Genomic DNA, 18298 nt, shown 5'->3' with positions numbered 1-18298 from the left:
TATGAGGAATGATACATAAAGAAATCATTATAAATATGACCCTCTATGTGGGAGATAGGTTAGAAAGGGAAAAATGGACATACATTAGGAAGCCATGACTGTAGTTCATGAAACAGTGAAAAAGCCTTAAAGAGAACCACAGGAATAGAAAGGAATAGATTTGGGGCATTACACTTAAAAGGTAAGATCTGTAGTAGGAGTTACAAGCTCACATACCAACAGCAGATAACATAAAATATTGAAGTAAACTAGGTATAAGACTAATGAGTGGGAGAGAATGAAGAAAAAATTTAAGGGTGCAAATGCTACTTAGCTCCAGCCTATCATTGTCATGTAGGGAGATGCTCAGTATTTGGGGGGAAGGCAGAAGTTTGGATTTTTATGTGAAATCTCCCATTTTAAAAATAATAAGCAAAAAACATTATTTTAATTTAATGTAGTATAGGGTCAAAGACAGTCTTTGGGTCAAATGTGACCCATCAATTTTCAAACTCTCATCTGCAAGATACATCTGTTGGATGTGGAATGTGATTATAGGAAAAATCAGGGACAATACCCAAGTTTCCTTGTGCAACTCACTGAGTGGATGGCATGGGAGGTAATAAAATGGTTAATAAAGAAAGAATATCAGGCTTTTTTTTCCTCCCTATCCATTTGCACCACTCATGAGGGGATGATCCTTCCCATTCTAGAAATGTTGTGAAATATCTGTGGGTTAAATATAGCTGAAGATTTCTAACAATGTTTCTCAAACTTTAGTTTGATTCAGTTGGTCTGGGGTGGGACCCAATAATTTACATTCTTAACAGACTCCAATGTGGTGGTGTTGCTTGTTGTTTCTAGTCCACAGACCACAGTTTGAGAAGCCCTGGGTCAAACGAACACTTGGTATTAAACTCCTGGAGCTCATAAGGAGAAGTCAAGGCTGGAATGAATATTTAAGACTCACTGATAAATAAGACTGGATAAGTTTTCCCAGTAGCATTACAGAACAATACTAAAAAAAGGTAGTGATAAAAACCAACAAATGAAGAGAATAAAGTTTCAATGAAAAGCAGGATAAAAGAGATAAACACTATAGAGAAATCAAGTAAAACAAAAGAAGGGAAAGAGGACCAGATTTTGCAAATGGGTAGTCACTATGACTTGTTTCCGAGAGGTTTCAGGAAAGTAGCCATATTACATTATACTGAGAGTAGAGAACTGAGACAATGAAACAGTGAATGTAAGCTAGTCAAAAAGCTTAGCAATGTGAAGAGGGTGGGATGAGCAAGAGGTAAGTTATAGACTTGAGAAGTGTTATTTCACAAGCAGTGCCTGGCTTCAAGGAGCAAGAGGCTTCTCCAGAATCAGGGAAATTGTGTGGGATGATGAATGTAGCAGAAAGTCAAGGATGTAACAGCAGAGAGAAAAATGCAACTAAAGTAACTAACAAAATTTTACTTAGTTCAGAATGGCTAAGGAAGTAAAGGCAAGAAGAAACTGATTGGAAAATTAGAGACATCAAAGTTTCTATGAGCAAAAAGTAACAGGAGCAACGAAATGGGAGAGCTGGATGCCATGCCTATAGTCTGAGAGTCTGAGTGTCAAATTCAAGATTTTACTGGTACAACAGTTTTAGGTAATAATAATATCCAAAGTACTGCTGAAGTAAAGGTCTTTGGAGGCAACTTATAGGTTTATAGATGGTGGCACGGTCAGGGTAAAAGTGAATGGAATGAGTTTTAAAAAGGAAAAATTACTACAGGGAAACTAAAAAAGAAAGTCTGGAATAAGGAAGCCAGTGAAGTGATAAACTTAACCCTAAAACAGTGTCAGAGAACAGAAAGTAAGGAATAGGGACATTATTAGATTTGCTCAGTCACATAGTTAAGTTCCAAAACTGAAAATTAATTCCAGATTGCCTCCTGATTTAGAGCCACTTTTAATAAATCATACTGCTTTTTCTTTGTAAGAGTATTTAGAAGAATGTGTTTGTTGACTGAAAATCATACTACTACAAAAGTACATCAACTTCTGGATATAGGGTTAAGGAAGCACAATGGCATGAATCAGAGACCAAAAAGAGTATTCTGGAAAACAGTTCAACTGAAAGAGCAGCTTTCTCTATTCCCCTAAATAAGCCACTCTCAAGCAGATCTTTTTCCAAATCACAAAAAAAGATTTAATAAATTCTCTTTAAAGACAAATTTGATATATACGGATCATTGTGACTCAACAATTCAATTTTTATTTTGGCCAATTCTACAAGCCGTGAATGATAATTATATACAATGTTCAAGTAAATAGAATCTAGATAAAGAACTTATGGTTTTATTTTGAAAACTTGCAAATTATGTTAGGAATTTTAACGTTTTGCTTCAATTCCACAAATAGGAGAGCTGAAGTAAACAGGCATTGAACACTGAAGTGGATTAGTTGCTTCTAACCAGATGATACAGTCAAAACGTTACTTATTAGTAGGAGGGCAAGTTGGGTTATGGATAGGCGGTCAGTCAAATGAGTATTAAAAAATGGCAGAAGCATGAAAAAACAATAAAAATAAAGGAAAAAGGACCAGAAAACATAAGCATATAGTAAAATAATGAGATCCAGTAGAGACTTAAAAAATGATTTCCTACTAAGTATTTATTCACACTCCTCCTCCCTATAATGCTACCAAGCCAATCTTTCATTTTTCATTTTTTTACCTTCATTTTTAAAGCACCATATAGTAAACTTGGCCTTTTTTTCCTTGTTGGTTTGCAGCTGTAGGAAAACAATTTTAACACATGCAGATTCATGTTATCACTATCACCATACATGTGCAGATTCATGTTATCACCATCACCATGCTGATGAACAGTTTCATCACCCCAAAGGACTCCCTCATTGCTTTCCCTTTATGATGCTGGCAATGCCATTGAGCTGTTCTTTAAAGCAAACTGTACTGTAGTTTACTTTTATATTAATGTTTTGAAATAAATTTGTATTTTTAAAGCTGGATAAGATAGACTAATAAATTGATTCTCTAAATTATTTTAGTTTTCTAGAATTTGATATAGCTACAAAGAGAAAACACCAAAGGGGAAATATGTAAAATATATGCATGGCTTTAATTTTCTTCAGGATTATTTATTTGGGAAAATAAACTCTTTCTCTGGTTTTCCCAAATATGAAGACTGCTTTATTTGGGATTTTACTGTTAGGAAGGATTTAAATGAATCAATAAGAAGTATAACTTTAAAATAAAATAATTTTTAATTATAAATTTGAGTTCAAGTACAAAAAGCAAATGAAAATAAAATTAATTCAAGTGCATCTAAAATATTTACCTGGCTAAAAATACTTTAATAAATATTTAAGACTCACTCTAATTTCAGAATATACCTTCTACAAAAAAGATCAGTGTCAAGAAGACATTAAAAAATGTTTTTAAGTTGTAGGCTCAGGCATGCAACGAAAACTAGCTGGCAATAAGAAGGAACAAATTACTGATTCACTTAACACGTATGGGTCAATCTTAAAAGCACGCTAACTGATAGAAGTCAGACACAAAAGAGTACACACTGTGATTCCATTTATATAAAGTTCTAGAACAGGCAAATTCTGTAGTGATAGACATCAGATTATTTATCTAGGTTTGGTGACTTGGGGTGAGAAACTGACACAGGGACATAAGAGAACTTTCTGAGGTCATGAAACTGCTCTTTATCTTGATTATGGTAACGGTTACATGGATATACACATTTCTCAAAACCCATCACACTGTTCACTTAAATGTGTGCAACTCATAAGTAAATAATACCTAAAACTGATTTTTATTAAGTTACAGACTCAAAAGTTAATTCTCCTTTAATCTAATAGCATATTGTACTAAATTTAATGTGTTCATGAACTGATAATGATAATAGTCGTGAAATAGTTGACAGATGGTACTAAGAATATGTTTTTTAAAAAGTGTGAAACAGATAAGCCATATATTTATGTTTAAAAGATCCTTTGTATGCAAAAATTTTCTAGTCCTCTTCCTAAACTACTTTTCACAGCTTACTATTTATTTTTACAAAATTTGAGCAAAAGCTAACTACTGAATATCAAGTCTTCTTAAGGCTTATAAAAAGTATCATGAGCTACCCACATGATAATCTTTTAAAGAGTGCAGCCATCTGGTCTGGTTTGTCAAAGCTGGTCCTCATTTGCGTGAGCACATCAACATTCTCCACCACAAGTTTCTAAAAAAGAGAAAGATCTTAAGTCAGGCAAGGACATCCTTGTGTTAATGAGATAAGAGCATGCTTGAAAATTACAATCTGTCAAGTAGGAAACAACTCATAAAATCCAGATGCTCTATGCTACATATTTTTGTTATTTTAATTGAAGAGTCTTAAAATTATTTACATAGGATTAGTGCCTTTTTCAGTTTACAAACTCAAGAAGGGAGGAATTCAGGAAAAAGCAATAAAGATAAATAGTAAGATAAAGGATTACCTTATGCTAGATATAGACAGCATCGATAATAAAAAACAGACACTGAAGTGGATATAGAAAGCAATAAATTCCAACAAAAACCAAAAGAACTTGCTAAAGTTGAAGTTGGCCAAAGACAGCTTAGAGTTCATCACTGGATATATGCAATTGGAAGGGGAATACTTGTCCAGATATGATAGCACTTCATGGGAATTATAATACAGCCATGTTTCCCAGCAAAAATTTATAAAATGGAAGTAACAACTATCTACTTTTTCAGGGACCACTGAGAAAAATGAAGAGAAAAGAAGGAAGGGATATAAATATGGGTAGGGAATGAAGGGTATACTCAAGAAAGTATAACTCATTAAAGAATGTTTTTCTTAAGAAGAATATTAGAAAAGTAATTTAGTTTAAAAATTATAACTAAAATAAATACAATTGATTTGAGTCTGGCAGAGATAATGACTATATGTATTTAAAATATCCAGGGCAACATATATCCAGGCTTCATCCCTGAGTATTTCAATTCAGTAGGCCTGTGTGAAGATGTGGCAAGCATATTGTTTAAAATGCCATAATGGATTTGTTACAAACCCAAGGCTGATGACAACTGATTTAAGGGGGGCATGAAACACTCTGCAGAAAATCTGTAAACATCATTTTTCCTGTACTAGTATGAATTTTGTTTAGGTTACCTGATATGACAGGCATACCCTGGAGATACTGCAGGTTCAGTTCCAGACCACCACAATAAAGTAAGTACCACAATAAAGCAAGCCAAATGAATTTTTTGGTTTCCCAGTGCATATAAAAGTTATGTTTACACTATACTGCAGTCTACTAAGAGTGCAAATAATATTATATAAAAAAAAGTACACATACCTTAATTTAAAAATATTTTATTGCTAAAGATGCTAACCATCATCTGAACTTTCAGTAACCCATAATTACTGATCACACTTCACCATAAGAAATGTAATAATAAAAACGTTTGAAATGTTGTAAAAATTACCAAAACATGACAAGGACACAAAGTGAGCAATTGCTGTTGGAAAAACGGTGCCAACAAGACTTGCTTGACGCCACAAACCTTCAGTTTGTAAAAAGCTCACTATCTGTGAAGTGTAATAAAGTGAAGCACAATAAAACAAGATATGCCTGTACTTCAGATTATTTCTTTTTGTTCCAATCAAATGTTCAGCTCCAGTTACTTTATTCACTAAATTCAACTTCTATAGTCTCTGATTAAGCTGCTCTTCTCTCTGGGGCTAATATACTACTTGTCTCAGTCTAAAACATAATTCAAACAATGTACACTCAAACTATATGCCCAACCCTGACAGTGTCCTGTACCTTGAATATAATGTCACATATCAGTGAATTAGATACCAATGAATATTAAATGCACCGTTATCTTATATGCCATTAAGAAAAAACTGTACCAATTAAACTGACACAGTATTTTCTAATCATTTAACTTTGACACATACAATTTCTGAAATATTAATATAGAATAACTATGTTTTAGAATCAATAAATTAGAGTATATATTTAATAGTAAGAATATGGAAATCACTTTCAAACTCCTATACTAGGCAATTTACAAACAATCCCATAACCCTGATCCAAATGAGGTGATATTCCAGTTTTACAACTGAGGAAACTAAGGTTTAGAGTGGTTAGATAACTTGCCTAAAGTTAAAAAGATATAAAATAGTGGAATATGAATTCAGGTATGTCTGATTTAAAAATTCATGCTCTGAACCCCTAAGGAAATGGTTTCCGACCTTCAGTGTATATCAGAATGATCTGGAGGGCTTATTACTGAAAACACACACTGCTGGGTCCTAGACCCTCAAGTTCTCATTTAGCAGGTCTGAGGTAGGACTGAAAACTGTTCGTTTCAAACAAGTTCCAAGTGCTGTTGGTGCTGAAGGCCACACTTCAGGAGCTGTGACACTAAAGCAGGTGTTTGTACATTACTCTTTGAAAAAAAAAGTTAACAATGTCTCCTTTTGAAAGTAAGTTTATATATTTACATTTTTCCTTTTCTCCTTCAATTGCATCCTGAAACAGAGAGCCCTCTACATACATAAAGCAGTGATGAGTATCACTGGTGAATGGAATGAAAAGTGGAAATAACAGGAATTACTGATTAAATGGTTCAGAATAAGCTAAAAACATTAAGTAAAACATCAAGAGTACTAAAAAGTTTGGTTTTCTGTTAAAAAGAAACTGTTGAATTCTTAGCACATTTAGTATTTAAATTTCCTATTTCACTTGAAAAAAACCTAATAGGACCCTGTGAAGAAGTAGAAGAACTGATATGTAAAATACCAAAACAATTCTTTTGGCAGTATTGGAAAGAGAAATTGACGCAATGGGCACAACTCCAAATGAAACACCTCAAGAATTCGATAAGGACAGAAGACTGGTTGTTTTCTTCCTCAGAAAGTAATGTACCACTTTTTACCATAAGAACACTGCAGAAGTGTTGACTATGTCTGACACACAATTTTATTCACAACCATTAAATACAATGAAGCACTTCTTTCTGTCTTGGCACACAAATTTACTCTTTGAAACAAAAAAGTTCTCAAGGTAAAACAAGAATTAAAACAATTAAAGGCTTCGTTAAGATAAAAAGATGCAGCCACATAATAATTAGTTTATGTTAATTTTAGATTAAATATAAAAAATGAAATAGAGAAAAATAAAACCTAAGAAGTTATAGAATAATCTTAAAAATATATAATTACACACACAAAATTTTATGCCCTAATTTCAAAAAGACTAAAATGCTATTAGAGGCATCATCACGCTCTAATGCATGGAGTATGAGCTACAATTTCTTCAGAGAGATATTTGGCAGTATCAGAAGGAATCTGATCCACTTAAAAAAAATCATTCCTATAGAAATGCTCAAGTAAGTATATAAACTATGTTGAAGTTCTAGTTAAATGTAGAGAATTCTATACATATGTCTAAAACTCTGCTTCCAGAAACCCACTAACTTTTGAGAAAAGAAAAGAAAGGCATAAACCTACAATAACAAAGAAAATAGTTGAAACAAGACCAAATGAGAGATGTGAACAAATTTCTAGAAGATGTAAAGCAGAGCAAAGAATAAGTAGAGATGGGAAATTATCAGCAAGCTCCTGTAGGAGAGATATAATGTAGTAGGCAAGCTAATACATGCCTCAAGATCCAAGCAGGGCTCAGAAACCGTAGCAGTGTAATGGAAACGAAAGACTAAGATTGAAAACAGAAGTTTTTACATGTCTGTAGGGCTGGGGAGTTGTCAGGTGTTGTTACACACCTAACTTCTCACCATCTTAAGAAGACCAACAAGGAGGACTAAATTCAGGAACACCAAAACAGAAGGTGGCAGAAGAGAGAAGGGGAGAGAAGGGCCTAAGACAGCCAACCAGATGTACTGACCTACCTACACCCTCCACTGATTTCCAATAGACTTCCCTATCTAGCTGGAGGTCAGTGTTAGACAAATTATTTGAAGGATTCACTTGAAGCCTAGAATGAAGACACCTTTCTCCAAAGAGGATTTTTGTTAGCTTCTGCCATGCACCTTGGGACCCTACTAATAATCTAGGACCCCTTAATCAGGTTCAAGACAATAGACTCCTTGGAGCACAAACAGGGTTACAAATCCTGGGGTAGGGTGAATCATTTCTACTTCACTGATACCATGGTGGTATAAGAACCCTTTGGGGTGTCTATGTAAAGGTGGAAAGGAATGTAGGCAGACTTCCCACTCCCCACTTTGGGCAAGCTTTGGGTTTTTATTATTGACCCCTTTGCTCAACAAGGCCACCAAAACTTACACCTTAATTTCATAAATGTTATTGCTGGAACAGCAAATGTCCTCAGGTCAAAAGGGGCTTCCAGTTAGGCTTATGTGTCTGAGCTCCCACACTCTCCTTGCTTTTAGCTTAGAAATACCTATCTTTTTAGCTCATCTTTAAAAGATTCTGTTTCTTCATATGTCTCTCCAGTTTTTCAAGTTTTCATTAAGAGAAAAGGTGCTCTAAATAACCTAGTCTAATACTGGAAGCAAAAATCTATGTTATTTTGACTCTGTAATTTCATAAATTAGGTTATTCCAAGGAAAGCAATTTTATGGCACACAAACTACAAAAAAAATTAGAATCATCACCAACAGACTAAGTACTTTTGGAGATTTATCTCAATGACATAGAATAATATACAACATACTGAACTTGTTTATATGAAATAATATATTACATTTCTTATGTAATAAAATACAAGAATACACATTAAACTATGCCTCAGTGCACAGAGGCTGAGAATACAAAATCATGAATAACACCTTCTCCAGTTGTTAATAATACACAAGTAGCTGAATCCAGAGAAATCAAGATTACATCTTGGGGTTGTTAAGAAGGATATCTAAGAAAATTGTTGTCAAGCACTGTGGAAACCCAGAAAACTGAATCCTTAGGACTAGCTTTGTTTTGAAGAAACCTAAATGATGAAGGCTCAATGCTACAAATGTAAAGCTTTCATATTTATGGTTGACCACATGAAGAAGACTTTTGAAAAATGTTTAATCAAATTGGGATTTACTACTTGAGAAGCAAAAAGTAAAAACAGAAAGCCCCTAAAGACTAAAACATAATCATATGGTTTTTATAAAGTGTTCCTACAACTAACAATAAATCATTAATAAAATATCCAAGTTTTTATGATGCTAAAATGAAAAGTCACATCAAGTAAGAAGAATCATGTAAGATTTCTAAAATGATAAAATCAAAAGTTTCAGAGAAAAAAGTTTTAGTATCCTGAACCATCTTGGTTTTGGAGCACAATAACATATAATAAGAAACCCAAGCTAATTCATATCCATGTATTCATCAGAGACAATGAATCTAAGCTCTTACACAAAAAGTTTCTTATCTAGGCTTTTGATGCAGTTTTAATATTATCAAATATTTGAAAAAGAATTCAACCAAGAAACAATACTCTAGAGTCAGAAAATTCAACAGCATTAACAAAGAAGTCAACATCATTTATTCTTATCACATCACTTTTAAATTGCAACAAGATCTCAGAAAGAAAATACAGTCACCACAAGATATAAGAGAGTTAATGTTAAAACATAAGCTCCTTCCATTTCTTTTCAAGACCAAGAATGTATCTGATTAACATTAATACTTAAGGACAGTTAAGTATTAACAGCTAAGACAGTTAGTTGAGTGTACAAAACGATTACTAAAAGATTATGACAAAATTGGAACTAAAAAAAAATCAGGAAAAGATGCACAGTATCTAATGAGATCAATTTTTAAAAGCAACACTTGGGTCTGAAAAAAAAAAAACAACTGTACAAAATAAAGATTTGGAGAGCTAAGGTTCAAGGTCAGTGTAAGTGGGGGAAAAATAAACGAAAACTTATCTGATTGTACATTGACTCTGAATAGTATGGTACAGATACCAAAAAAGGCTAATGCTGTCTAAACTATATTAGCAAGTACAACATTATCAGGAGTAGGCAAGTATATGCTCACTAATCAAATCTCTAGATAAAGTTTATCCTCAGATGAGTACTGTAAAGGACTCACAGACAGACATTAATACAGAGAAATCCAAATAGGCCAATATTTATTACTACATCAAAATACTCAACACCCACATTAAATGGCAAAGAAGCACTAAAAACACTAACAATCCTTTAAGTACCTATACATTTAGTCTGAAATAAAAAACAGTTGGGGAAGGGCAGAGAAAAGATGGCAGTGTGAGTAGTGTGGTGGAAATCTCCTCACAGAACTATACATATTTTGAAAATACAGCAAATACAACTATTCCTAAAAGAGTGACCAGAAGTAATGGTACACCAGCCAGTCTACATTTGGGAGAAATCAACATCTCACGGAAGTGGGTAAAGTAAAAAGCCGTAACCCGAGCACTCCCCCAACCCCACCCTACCAGTGGAAGGAAAAGAATCAGAGTGGGGAGGAAGTGGAAACACAGGACTGCTAAATACCCAGCCCTAGAATTCTGCCCTGGGAGCACAGATCCACATTACATGGTGCTCTGGAGATTACAAGGGCTGAAAACCAAAGTCAGAGACTAAGAGACTGTGAACAGGTTCCCACAGCCTGCTGACCTGGGAAAAAAGTAGAGCAGGCACTTTGAAACACTTCTCAAGAGTCAGAAGGCTGCTAACGGGGCAAGGGTTTAGAAGGAACAGGTGGACATAATCGTCCTGGCATACTCAGCCCAGGAGCTTCACGCGCCTTATCCCCCTGGTTAGCAATGCAGCCCTGAGGCCCCTCATGGCGATAGACAGCCACCTCCCACTCCTTCCTCCCCACCAGCACCTGCATGGAAACCAGCTGTCCCCACCATGGCTACAGACCAGCTGCGGGAAGCCCAGCCTACAGCAACTACACAACTTAACGCACAGTCTTCTTCCTATGCGTGCCTAACTGGGCCAGACCCAGAGGCTTCTCCCTGCATGCGGTTAACTGGCACAGACAGTGGAGACAGGTGCTGAGACCAGAAGGCACGAAAGGACTTTGTTCTCACAGCAGAAACTGCGCCGTTCTCCTGCAACCCCTGCCATTACCCTAGGCCATCCCAACGGCCACCCTACCATGGGAGTTTAGGGGATTAACCCAGAGGCCACTCCCTACATGGGGTAAACCAGCACAGACACCGGAGACAGGCATGGTGACCAGCAAGCAGGAAGACTTTGTCTTCACAGCTGACACCTGTGACACTAGCCAGCAACCACTCCCATCACTCCAGGAAAAGGAAGAAGAACCCTGTTCGATCCAAAAATCCCTCAAACACCAGAGAGAGGGTTCGGTGGGACTGGAATCACCAATCTTCCTGAAAAAGAATTCAAAATAAAAGTCATAAGCATACTAATGGAGCTACAGAAAAGTATTCAAGAGCAAAGGGACGAATTCAGGAGGGAGATAACTGAAATAAAACAATTAAGGGATTTAAAAGCAGGTTAGGTGAGATAGAGGAGACAGTTAATGGAATAGAAATCAGAGAACAGGAATACAGAGAAGCTGAGGCAGAGAGAGAAAAAAGGATTCCTGGGAATGAAAGAATATTGAGACAACTGAGTGACCAATCCAAAAGGAACAATATTTGCAATATAGGGGCACCAGAAGAAGAAGAAGAGAGAAAAAGGGATAAAAGTGTCTTTGAAGAAATAATTGCTGAAAATTTCCCCAATATGAGAGAGGAAATAGTCTCTCAGGCCATAAAAGTCCACAGATCTCCCAACACAAGGGACCCAAGGAGGACAACACCAAGACATATAATAATTAAAATGGCAAAGATCAAAGACAAGGACAGAGTATTAAAAGCAGCCAGATAGAGAAAAAAGATCACCTACAAAGGAAAACCCATCAGGCTATCACCAGACTTCTCAACAAAAACCTTAAAGGCCAGAAGGGAATGTCATGATATATTCAATGTAATGAAATAGAAGGGCCTCGAAGCAAGAAAATTCTACCCATCAAGTTTATCATTTAAATTTGAAGGAGAGATTAAACAATTACCACATAAGCAAAATTTGAGGGAATTTACCTCCCACAAACCATCTCTACAGTGTATTTTAAAGGGACTGCTCTAGATAGAAGTGTGGCTAATACTAAATAGCTGTCACCAGACAAAATAAAACAACAGCAAAGGAAGTAGACAAACTAAATAGTAACCAAATGCAAAATTAAATCAGCTATCCACAAACTCAGCCAAGGGATACACAAAAAGAACAGAATACGATACATAACATATAAAGAGTGGAGGAAGAAGAAAAAGAAGGGAGAGAAAAAGAATCATCAGACTGTGTTTTTACTACCATAATAAGTGAGTTAAGACCACTAGATAGTAAAGAAGCTGCCCTTAAACCTTTGATAGCCATGAATCCAAAGCCTGCAATGGTAATAAGTACATGCCTATCGATAATCACCCTAAATGTAAATGGACTGAATGCACCAAACAAAAGACAGTTAGAATGAATAACAAAGCAAGACTCATCTACATGTTTGCCTACAAGAGACGCATTTCAAACCCAAAGACATACACAGATTAAAAGTGAAGGGATGGAAAAAGATATTTCCTGCAAACAATAGGGAGAAAAAAGCAAGTGTTGCAGTATTTGTATCAGATAAAACTTCAAAACAAAGAAAGTAACAAGAGACAAAGAAGGACATTACATAATGATAAAGGGGTCAGTCCAATAAGGGGATATAACCATTATAAACATCTGTGCACCCAACACAGGAGCACCTATATATGTGAAACAAATACTAACACAATTAAAGGGGGAAACAAAATGAAATGCTTTCATTTTAGGAGACTTCAACACACCACTCACTCCAAAGCACAGATCAACCAGACAGAAAGTAGGTGACAAGACAGCGGCACTGAACAACACATTAGAGCAGATGGACCTAACAGACACCTACAGAACACTCCACCGAAAAGCAGCTGAATACACAATCTTCTCAAGTACACATGGAACATTTTCCAGAATAGACTAAATACTAGACCACAAAAAGAGCCTCAGTAAATTCAAAAAAAAAATTGAAATTGTACCAACCAACTTCTCAGATCACAAAGGTATGAAACTAGAAAAAACTGCACAAAGAAAACAAAAAGGTTCACGAACACATGGAGGATTAACAACATGCTCCTAAATAATCAATAAATCAATGACCAAATTAAAACAGAGATCAAGCAATATATGAAGACAAATGAAAACAACAGCGCAACACCCCAACTTCTGTGGGATACAGCAAAGGCAGTTCTAAGAGGAAAGTATATAGCAATCCAGGCCTACTTAAAGAGGGAAGAACAATCCCACATGAGCAGTCTAAATTTACAATTATTGGAACTGGAAAAACATATGAGGGCCAAAGTCAGTAGAAGGAGGGACACAATAAAGATCAGAGAATAAATTAATAAAATTGAGAAGAATAAAACAACAGAAAAAAATCAATAAAACGAAGAGCTGGTTCTTTGAGAAAATAAAATATATAAACCTCTAGCCAGATTTATCAAGAAAAAAAGAGAATCTACACACATAAACAGAATCAGAAATGAGAAAGGAAAATCACTATGGACACTACAGAAATACAAAGAATTATTAGAGAATACTATGAAAAATTATATGCTAACAAACTGGATAACCTAGAAGAAATGGACAAATTTCTAGAAAAATACAACCTTCCAAGACTGACCCAGGAAGAAACAGAAGATTTGAACAGACCAATTACCAACATGGAAATTGGATTGGTAATGAAAAAATACCCAAGAACAAAACTGCCGGACCAGATGGCTTCACTGCTGCATTTTATCAGACATTTAGAGAAGACATAGTACCCATTCTGCTTAAAGTTTTCCAAAAAAAGAAAGGGAGGAACTAATTCCAAACTCATTCTATGAAGCCAACATCACTCTAATACCAAAACCAGGCAAAGACATCACAAAAAAAGACTACAGACCAATATCCCTGATGAACATAGATGCAAAAATACTCAACAAAATATTAGCAAACAGAATTCAAAAATACTTCAAGAGGATCATACATCATGATCAAGTGGGATTCATCCCGGGATGCAAGGATGGCCCAACATTAAAAAATTCATCAATATCATCCACTAGATCAATAAAAAGGACAAAAATCACATGATCATCTCCATAGATGCTGAAAAAGCATTTGACAAAATTCAACATACATTCATGATAAAAACTCTCAACAAAATGGGTACAGACGGCAAGTACTTCAACATAATAAAGCCCATATATGACAAACCCACAGCCAACACCATAGTTAACAGTGAAAAGCTGAAAGCTTTTCCCCTAAGATCAGGAAGAAGACAAGGATGCCCACTCTCCCTGCTTTTATTCAACATAGTACTGGAGGTCCTAGCCACGGCAATCGGACAAAACAAAGTAATAAAAGGCATCCTGATTGGTAAGGAAGAAGTTAAACTGTCACAGTTTGCAGATGACATGATATTGTACATAAAAAACCTGAAAGAATCCACTCCAAAATTACTAGAACGAATATCTGAATTCAGCAAAGTTGCAGGATACAAAATGAATACACAGAAATCAGTTGGATTCCTATACACTAAAAATGAACTAGCGGAAAGAGAAATCAGGAAAACAATTCCATTCACAATTGCATCAAAAAGAATAAAATACCTAGGAATAAACCTAACCAAAGAAATGAAAGACCTTTATCCTGAGAAGTAGAAGACAACTTGAGAGAAATTAAAGGGGACACTAATAAATGGAAATTCATCCCATGCTCTTGGGTGGAAGAATTAATATTGTCAAAATGGTCATCCTGCCTAAAGCAATCTACAGATTCAATGCAATCCCGATCAGAATACTGACAGCATTCTTCAATGAACTGGAACAAATAGTTCTAAAATTCATATGGAACCAAAAAAGACCCTGAACAGCCAAAGCAATCCTGAGAAGGAAGAATAAAATGGGGGGGATCTCACTCCCCAACTTCAAGCTCTACTACAAAGCCACAGTAATCAAGACACTTTGGTACTGGCACAAGAACAGACCCATAGACCTATGGAACAGACTAGAGAGTCCAGATATATACCCAAGCATATATGGTCAATTACTATACTATAAAGGAGCCATGGATATACAATGGGGAAATGACAGCCTCTTCAACAATTGGTGTTGGCAAAACTGGGCAGCTACATGTAAGAGAATGAAATTGGATTACTGTCTAACTCTATACACAAAAGTAAACTCAAAATGGATCAAAGACCTGAATATAAGTCATGAAACCATAAAACTCTTAGAAGAAAACATAGGCAAAACTCTCTTGAATATAAACATGAGCAACTTTTTCACTAGCATATCTCCCCAGACAAGGTAAACAAAAGCAAAAATGAACACATGGAACCATATCAAAGTAAAAAGCTTCTGTACAGCAAAGGACACCATCAGCAGAACAAAAGGGCATCCTACAGTATGGGAGAATATATTCATAAATGATATACCCGATAAGGTGTTGACATCCAAAATACATAAAGAACTCACGCACCTCAACAACGAAAAAGCAAATAATCCAATTAAAGAATGGGTAGAGGATCTGAACAGACACTTCTCCAAAGAAAAAATTCAGATGGCCATACATGAAAAGATGCTCCACATCACTAATCATCAGAGGAATGCAAATTAAAACCACAATGAGATAGCACCTCACACCAGTTAGGATGGCCAACATCCAAAAGACAAATAAGACAAATGCTGGTGAGGATGTGGAGAAAGGGGAACCGTCCTACACTGCTGGTGGGAATGTAAATGAGTTTAACCATTGTGGAAAGCAGTATGGAGGTTCCTCAAAAAACTAAAAACAGAAATACCATTTGACCCAGGAATTCCACTCCTAGGAATTTACCCTAAGAAAACAGATCACAGATTCAAAAAGATATATGCATCCCTATGTTTATCGCAGCACTATTTACAATAGCCAACGTATGGAAGCAACCTAAGTGTCCATCAGTAGATCACTGGATAAAGAAGAGGTGGGACATACACATAATGGAATATTATTCAGCCATAAGAAGAAAACAAATCCTACCATTTGCAACAAAATGGATGGAGCTAGAGGGTATGCTCAGTGAAATAAGCCAAGTGGAGATAGACAAGTACCAAATGATTTCACTCATATGTGGAGCATAAGAACAAAGGAAAACTGAAGGAACAAAACAGCAGCAGAATCACAGAACCCAAGAATGGACTAACAGGTACCAAAGGGAAAGGGACTGGGAAGGGTGGGTTAGAAGGGAGGGAGAAGGGAAGTAAGGGTCATTACGATGATCACACATAATGTGGGGGGGCATGGGAATGGCAGTACAGCACAGAGAAGACAAGTAGTGACTCTATAGCATCTTACTGTGCTGATGGACAGGGACTGTAATGGGGTATGTGGTGGGGACTTGATAATGGGGGAATGTAGCAACTACAATGTTGCACATGTAACTGTATATCAATGATACCCTAATAAAAAATAAATAAATAAAAATAAAAAATAGTTGGCAAAAACACAATTACTGGGCCATAATTCTTTTATTATCTCCATCTCAAAGGAACACAAGAAAGTAAACTGAAAATGAAATATTTGTTACTTGAGAACAGTGTATAGAAAAGAGATCATGTACTTACAGGGGAATGAGTCTAATAATAAGAATGACATTGGTTATAAAGAACCAAAACTAACTTTCAACATTTGTATTTTTAAAACTATATAAAGTTTGTATATTTAAAACCCTCATTTATAAAGTATCTAAAACTTGACTTTTATATAAGACTTACAGAACATTCTTTTAAAAAAGAACAATGAGAGAATAAAGACATTATGAACACCAAATAATATTTACTCAGAACTTATTGTTTGTCCGGCATGGTGCTGAGTACGAAGCATCTGACATGTATTATTACCTCATATACTTCTCTCAAAGTAAAAGCTTAGTGAGCTTAAACTTTGCCCAAAGCCAAAGCTCGTAAATGATAGGACTGAAATTCAGGACAACCTGACTTAAACACTTGAGTTCTTAACCACTGAGTAATAACGCTTTTCCTTTCAGTCATGCTGACTCCTGTCATCTGTTACTCACACAACAAAATATTATTTGCCTTGCAGACATCGGCCTATCCAAATATTTGTTCAATTTTCAGTAAATCAAGATTATTACATTTAGACCTCTTGGTGCTACATCAGAAATGCCATGTTCTTTATCAGTGCTACGTACCATATTCTTAATAAATTTAAAATGCAAAGTCAAATTTATTTGATAAATTAAAAATACAAGTAACCACCAAAAAATTTCACAAAGAGAAAGGCGTGTTTCAAAACATGTTTTTTCTATTCTGTTCATAAGTTCAAAAGTTTTAGTGGCCCAAATTCAAATTCTTTCAAAGAGTAGATAGCTATTAAATACACAGATTTATTCAATATAAATCACTTTAGCACTGGGATATTTCTAAAAGGCTTTAAATAAAAGGTAATTTAAAATGTGTTGCTTCAGCTTTTTTACATCTTTATTTAAAATGCTAAGTATTCTAAAGACATTTTTTATCCCATTTAAAGAGCATAATGTAAAGGATGTTTCATAAGAAAATATAAGTAAGCCTAATATTTGTATTATAATCTCTGTAAAGTCACACATTCAAATTACAAATTTAAAAAAATGACTGGCTAGAATTTTGAATGTGGTCATTCAAAGTAAAGCATCATGGTACAACGGAATGAAGACTTGTCCAAAAGTCAAAACTGAATTTCAGACTCCTTTAAGCAAGTGAACTTACCTCTGCCGGCTTTTTTAGTTTTTTCATCTCTCAATTAGAACTATACAAAGATGCTACTGAAAAGGTGATGCTAGCTCACTAATTTTATTTACATCTGAGAACTTTCATGTCAACATAAAGTAATTAACACTCTAGACTTGCTGCTCATATTCTTGAATTGTTCTTCAGAAATTGTTTAAGAGTTAAAATTGATTTAAAATAAACTGTATTACCTTAAGTTCAGCAACTTGTGAAGAAATATGCCACATAAGGCTTTCACTTAGGAACTTCATACCATATGGGCCTAGCAGTTCTGATAATGACCTCATTTCTGAAAGGAAATGTTATTCATTTTATACTCTGAGCAAATACACAAGAAAATGAACTTAACATACTGGAACATTCCATTACAGAAGCAAATTATTAATGCAAAAACCTGAGGAAAGTCTCTAAAATAAAAAAGGTAACACAAATGCAAAGGTTAAGTCTAAGATACAATGTATGTTTATGCATA

At 35.2% G+C, this 18298-nt stretch overlaps 1 protein-coding gene across 2 annotated transcripts in view; it reads right to left on the bottom strand.

The window, feature by feature from the left end:
- NCKAP1 (NCK associated protein 1) overlaps window positions 1-18298 on the bottom strand; it is a 118902-nt gene that overhangs the window by 16387 nt on the left and 84217 nt on the right. For both annotated transcript variants that reach the window (XM_036879382.2, XM_036879384.2), the window contains 2 exons: window positions 18018-18115; window positions 4121-4214 (listed from right to left, as the gene is read on the bottom strand). In XM_036879382.2, coding sequence (XP_036735277.1) covers window positions 4121-4214; window positions 18018-18115 — 192 coding nt within the window. The remainder of the gene's footprint in view (window positions 1-4120; window positions 4215-18017; window positions 18116-18298) is intronic.

The sequence above is a fragment of the Manis pentadactyla genome, chromosome 6 (genome assembly GCF_030020395.1).
Source record: "Manis pentadactyla isolate mManPen7 chromosome 6, mManPen7.hap1, whole genome shotgun sequence".
In the NCBI taxonomy this organism is placed as follows: Eukaryota; Metazoa; Chordata; class Mammalia; order Pholidota; family Manidae; genus Manis; species Manis pentadactyla.
This window is presented reverse-complemented; position numbering and strand designations above follow the sequence as displayed.